Source organism: Hemicordylus capensis, chromosome 1 (assembly GCF_027244095.1).
Source record: "Hemicordylus capensis ecotype Gifberg chromosome 1, rHemCap1.1.pri, whole genome shotgun sequence".
Taxonomy (NCBI): domain Eukaryota; kingdom Metazoa; phylum Chordata; class Lepidosauria; order Squamata; family Cordylidae; genus Hemicordylus; species Hemicordylus capensis.
Window position 1 is genome coordinate 32620425 of NC_069657.1, and position 6498 is coordinate 32626922.

General features: G+C 49.5%; 1 protein-coding gene across 2 annotated transcripts; it reads right to left on the bottom strand.

Annotated features, from left to right (window-relative positions):
• Positions 1-2982: 2982 nt before the first annotated feature.
• FAM181A (family with sequence similarity 181 member A) lies at positions 2983-6255 on the bottom strand. Of its 2 annotated transcripts, none has more exons than XM_053285496.1 (2): positions 6222-6255; positions 2983-4598 (listed from the first exon to the last, which is right to left on the bottom strand). In XM_053285496.1, the coding sequence occupies exon 2, from the start codon at positions 4498-4500 to the stop codon at positions 3550-3552; it is 951 nt and encodes a 316-aa protein (XP_053141471.1). In that variant the 5' UTR covers positions 4501-4598; positions 6222-6255; the 3' UTR covers positions 2983-3549. The 2 variants fall into 2 exon arrangements, with proteins under 2 accessions (XP_053141471.1, XP_053141472.1); XM_053285497.1 differs by having other exon boundaries at positions 6186-6236.
• Positions 6256-6498: the final 243 nt, after the last annotated feature.

Below are 6498 nucleotides of genomic sequence, written 5' to 3' on the forward strand. Positions count from 1 at the left end.
TCCGGTTTGGGCCCTGCACATCTGAAGGACCACCTGCTCCCAAGGGTTTCTACCTACTTGACCAAATCACCAGAGTGGGGCTCTGTTCCGCATGCTGACAGTGAGAGAGGCTCAGTTATTGAGCACGTGGGACAAGGCCTTCTCAGTCATTGCCCTCAGGCTTTGAAATACTCTCCGGGCTGAAATCTGCTCTTCAGTCTCCTTGACAGTTTTTAGGGGAAAAGTAAAGACTCTTCACCCAGGCTTTTGAATGAGAGTATTGTGGGGGGTTTTTAAACTGCTGCTGCTTTATGTTATGTATTAATTATTATTATTATTATTATTATTATTATTATTATTTATTTTATATAGAGATTGTTTTTACATTTATATTCTATACTTTTGTATTATGTATTTTAATCTTTGAGATCATCTGTACCTTTGTATTTTAATTATTCAGTGTTTTAATTATATTGTAAACCACTTTTGAGATTATTTTAATGAAAAGTGGTATATTCATTCATTTGATTTCTATATAAATTGAATGAATGAATGAACTCAGCCAGAGTCTTCCCAAGCAGCACAGTATGTCTGTGTGTGGGGGGGGGGAGCAATTTCCATTGCTGTCCCCTGCCTTGTAAGTGCTCTTTGCCTTCCAAAAATATGTCCCTGATAGTCATGCAGCCCTCAGGAACATATTTCTGGAAGCCAAAGAGCACTGACAGAGGCAGGGGAAAGCAGTAAAAATCCCCCTCTCCCTGTACCTGCACTCAGCTACTTGGAGTGGCTCTGGTTAAGAGCAGCCTTTCTGTGCGGGGATGCAGATCTGCTGTGTCCCCAGATTGCTGATCTGGATGTCAGTAAGAGTGTTTAAAGAGCATGCGAATAGTTTTTATTCCAATTTAGGTGATGCTGAGAGGAAAAAATCTTATGTGGTCTAAAACATAGGAGTACTAACCTTTCCCTAAATAATGCCAATTTTATTTCTCTACTCCACTTCAATGGTATAACACAACTCAAGAGAGGTCATTCACATGACCTTCATGTCAGGCGTGGAGGGCAGGATAGCACCTACTTTTCACCCCCAATCTCCAGTCCTCTTCTGGTTGTGTGGCTCGCACACCCACATGAGCAGCTCTCCCGGGAGCCGCACAGCCATCTGGAGGCCAGGAAAACACAGTCTGACCTCCAGAAATCCCTAAATGTACTGTGCAAGAAGCGCGGTGCATTGAGGGATTCTCCCTCAGCTTTTTTATCTAGGTGCCTGGTTCTGTGTCTGCTTGGGCTGCACGTGGCCTGAGCAGACACATGACTGGTGACCTGGTGGTGGTGGTGGGTGGATCCGGGTAAAAGCCAGGGTAAAAACCCTGGGCTACCCAGAGAGGCAGCCCCAGGATCAGCCACAATGCCAGCGCTTCAAAGAAGCAGCCCTACCCAGGTACGGCTGCCCATGCCTGGGAAAGGCTGTTTGTGTGAACAGTCACAGAAGTACAGTGGTCAGATAGCAAAATACTCCTGGGATGTACAGTATATCTGCTGCAGTCCTTAACTCCTGCTTAACATTAAGAACATTAAAAAGCCCTGCTTGAATAAACCAAAGGCCCATCAAGATAAGGATGCTGTTTGCCACAGTGGCCAGCCAGATGTCTCCAGAAAGCCCACAAATGGCTTGATAGCTAGAGTTTTCTCCCACTGCTACACCCAGCAACTAGCATTCAGTGGCATACTGTTTCTGAACATATCCCTTTCTAAAAAAAATAAAATAAATAAATGCCTGCCTTCCCATCTGCCCCACCTCTCCAACTCCCCCCCCCCCCCCCAAGCCTTTCTATTTTTGGAAAGATCTGGACCATACCACTGGGCACGCAGACAAAACCCAACCTATAATATGTTTGTTCTTGTATGATTTGCCATTAGTTTACTTGGCCAATGACTCTTACAGGCACATGCAAAGTCTGTTTTTAAAGGGTTCATAGAACCAACAGTGCAACCAAATAACTGGAAAAATAGTTGGACAATTATGCAACACTTTTCATAACAACATTTCTCTTTAACTATGAAGCCTTGGGTAAATTACTCCCACTCGTCCAATGTATTTATGAAACTGCTTCATACCAAGTCAGTTTAGCTCAGTATTATTGTCTCCTCTGAGTGGCAGTGGCCCTTTAAGGTCTTAGGCAGGGTTTCTTTCTCACACCCATGGCCATGTGTGTCCAGGGGGGAGATGAAGAGGAGTAGTTGCCCCACCACACCTTGAGCCAATACAATATTATCATGCTTCTTGCTTCAATCACTTGTCCCCTCCTGAAAAAATCCTGCAGATACCCATGCCTATACCTGCTACTTGAGAGATCCTTTTTAACTGAAGGTGACAGCAGGGCCGGAGTGGGGGCACTGAGAGGGCAGTGGAATGTATGTGGGAAGGGCACCCAGTTTTGAGCAGAATGGTTAATTAAGTGTGGGAGTATTCACTGCTGCTGAATGCAGTGGGGCACAGGGGCGCCCCACGGTTGGGGCGCACTGGGAATATGCCCTGTTGCCCTGTGGGCCAGTCCAAGCCTGGGAAACAGGGCTAGAATCCAAGCTAGACCACTGAACTACGGCCCCATCCTTCCCACAGTGAGAAACATCCATCTTCAAGAGCACACGTTATTGATCCAGGGTTAAAAACAGCAACAAAGTACTACAATCTGCAGAGGCAAACCTCTCACTTGGAAATGTGCAAGTAAATTCCAGTGCCCTTAGAGGCAAGCCAAATGTTTTGTGAGAGGAGAGCAATGCGAGAGCAATCGCTCGCTTTTAAAAAAAACATGGCCATCATATACTTGCAGAGAGCACCAAGGATTATCCTCCTAAGCCCAAACTTCTGCCAAGAAAGCAGCTTCCCACAGATCAAAATAACATTTGCCCTATTTGCATACAGCAAGGCAGTTCCCTCCTCCCCTTTTTGCTGGAAGGACAGTACACACGTTCCCACCTGAAGGAGTTAGTCGGGCTCTTGGCTATTCAAAGGAAACAACGCTTTCACTTTATTATTATTATTATCTGTATTATTCCTCTTTATAGTCACATGCCAAAAAGGACGGAGTTCCTATTTGCAAAAGTCTGCTTTGCACTTCTTACAAGTCCCTTCCCATACAGTACAGAACAGGCAGAGGGAAACCTCCTCCTGACACTTCACACGGACCATTAGTTCTTATTGCTTAACCTCGGACCTCTCCTGCCAACCCAGGCAAGAGCAAGCAGGCTGGCTATCTCTCTCTCTCTCTATTTTTTATTCCGGGTGCTGTGTGTGGATGGTCCTGGGGTGGACTGGGGTCATCTGGGTCCTCTCCTTCCCTTTCCCTCCTCCTGAGCGTATTCCCACGAGCAAGGACACCCCATACTGGGGACGCGGAGAGCCCAGCCAGCCCAGCTCCTCTTTCGGGCTGTGTGGGGCTCAGCTTTGTTTCGCTCCCCCCGGCCCCGCCTCGCACGCGGGGCCGCAGTCGGAGTGATGCAGCCGCGGACGGCCCAGGCAGCAGGGCACGGCCTGGACTGGAGAGAGGCCTTTGCAAGCTGGGGCCAGGCTTAAATGTACCCGAAGACGCTGAAGAGGGGCGGCGGCGCCGCGGCGGGCTTGGTGGGGATGGGCTTCCACACCACTGGCCGCAGCACCTTCTGCAGCCCCGCTCCTCCTCCTCCTCCTCCCGGCTTGCAGAAGGGCTCGCTTTCCGTCGGAGAGGCGGCGTTTTTCCTCCACAGCCCCAAGCCCAGAAAGGGGGCGGCGGCGGCGGCGGCTGGCGGGAGGGCGGCGGTGAGGGGCGGCGGGTAGACGCCCGGGGAGGCCTGAGGTGGTCCGTGGTACTGAAAGGGGCAGCAGCTCCAGGCGCTAGTCAGCACCTTGACGGCGGCCTCCGGGTCCGGGACTCCCCTCCTCGGGGGGCTTTGCGGGGCGCCGCCGCCGGGGCAGTTTTTACTTTTCTTGCCATCATAGCAGGGCAGGTCCTTGGAGGCGGAGGAGGCGCCCGGCGGCGGCGAGAAGACCCCGCTGGCGCCTGGCGCGCCCGGAGCCGGCCGGGGCTCTTCCCAAAAGGAGGCGGGCAGCTGCCTTTTCCTCATGGGCACTTGGTCGGGCCTAGTGGCCGCCTCAGAGCCGCTCTGCTGCTCGCCGCCGGGCTCTGTGGTCTTAGAGGCCTTGTCGCTGCTCCTGGCGGTCATGGCGGCGGGGCCGCCCCGGCCTGCTGCAGGGGTCTCCTCCTCCTCCTCCTCCTCCGCGCCGTCGGCGGCGCCCAAGCCGCGGGCTCTCTCCTCAGGCGGCCTTCGCTCCCTGGCGGCGGGCGGGGGCTGCAGCGGGTGCGGGTGGCATCGAGGCAGGCGGGAGTATTTCTGCGAGAAGCGCTTGAGCTGCTTCTGCAGGTACTTCCTGTGGTCCACGGAGCGGCGGCAGGGCGCCGACTTGTCCAGGGCGGCCTTGATGTCGCTCGAGGCCAGGTTGACGAAGTTGAGGAGGGTTTTCACCTCGCTGTCGGCCGCGGCCATCGCTCACAACCTGGGGAGCCGCCGCGGGGAAAGGAGCGGGTTGAAGGCTCCGTCCATGAAAAGCTCTCGCTCGCTCGCTTCTCTCTCCCTTGGCCCGCCTGAGGGGAAACACAGGCAGACACAACAGGTCGTCATGTTTGGGTTCTGCGGCTGCTGGGCCAGGAACTCTTGCCCGCCGCACGTGCATCCCTCGTGCCCTCTTTCCCTGAAGGAAAGCGGGCAACCAAGAAAACAGGTGGGCAAGTGAATGGTTTCGTTTCGTTTTTCAAATGCCTCACATTCCTTTAAGTTAGATTACACACAGGGTATATTGGAAACGGCTTTTTTACTTGACATTTTTAGTGTGGGCGCGCTAGAAGGCGCACCAGGGTTGCAGATCTATTTAACGACTTTCAGTCTGTGTGGTTGCCTCCCATAATGTGTGAAGGAGCTGTGAGGTGTTTGAAATGTGTTGGTTTGAAGAGGTTACATGCTTCTTTTAAAACAAAAACCCACACACAGTTTGTGATGTGAAGCTGTTGCTTGGTTGGTTTGGCACATTTGTATACCACCGCAATGACTCAGGTCTCCAGGCAGTTTACACAATAAAGCATGTTAGTTGCTTTAGATGTTATAGATTAGTACTGATGTTATAGACTAGATGCACAACTTTGGCATTCCTGCATATGTTGTACTACAATTCCCATCATCCCTGACTACTGGCCACTGTGGTTGAGGATGATGGAAGTTGTAGTATAACAACAGCTGGAGGGCCAAAGTTGTGCAGCCCTGGATTAGTGGGTTTATGCTGCAGGTCTGTAACATGTACCTGCTAATAATGTGATGTGTCAAGCAGCCCTTAAAGCAGCTTTTTACTTTTCTCATGTGACTGATTTGAATATTATACCTATGTTACCTAAACTTTAAATTCAGTTTAAAAGATGCTTTCTTCTGCATTCTGTCTGACATCACCAGCATCTACATGTGCACATTAATGGGGTAATAGAAACTCAAAGGTGCTTATCTTGTAAGTATGAACACACATCTGCTGTCATGCTCACAATATACACAACTCTACATGCCACACAGACATTCCTTATGTCATTGATAATTGCTTCATAGAATTATGCACGAAGCTATTATAATGCCACATAGATATCCACATACCCTCACAGTTACATCATATATACTCCCCACCTCCCACCCGCCCTGTGCCACAAGTGTACTATACCCAAAGAAGACAGTTATGCTGTTCCTTAAAAAAGCAATAACTTTAGCTGGATGAACATGTATTTGGTCCAAATAACTAGCTGATCCAAATATAGGTATTATCTCAAATCCTCATTTTTTCTCCTGTGGGACCAGGACCGCTGAAAAGACTCTTCTGTATTGTGCATGCATTTCCTTACAATTTCACTATAAACTCTCCGCTAAATAATGCATGCAGTACCACCATGCATATATATACTCATAACATTCATCTCCCAACATATTCCTTTCTGTCTCTCCCAATCTTACAAACATCACAATCTACCACTGAAGCCCCACTAATTAATCCTGTTACAACAGGTAGCATTTAACCCTTGAGTAGAAATCTATGCATTGCTTTCATGGCACTGCAGTCAAACACATATAGCCCTCCCAGCTAGATTGCCTCTTAAATATTGCGTGTTAACTGTAACTCTGGTAGAGAAGAGGACGCTCACCAGCTAATCTTGTTACATAGGTTAGACACTACCAACCTTTAGAGAAGCAGCCGGACTCTGTGAGTGTTTTGCAGCACTTGAGTAAGCTGAATGAATATCAAGTCCTTCTAGTTAGGAGGCTTTCTCAGACCAATCAGAAGCCACTTTGCCAAATACAAAGCATCCCAATCAGGCATTAGGCTCCCTGTTCTCACATTCTTTGCCATCACAAATTGTCACCATGGGGACAGCCACAGAAAGACAGCTAATAAATACGATCATTTCCCTGTGATTCCTACCATTCTCCCCCTTCCCAGTCCCCTCCTCCCTTTTT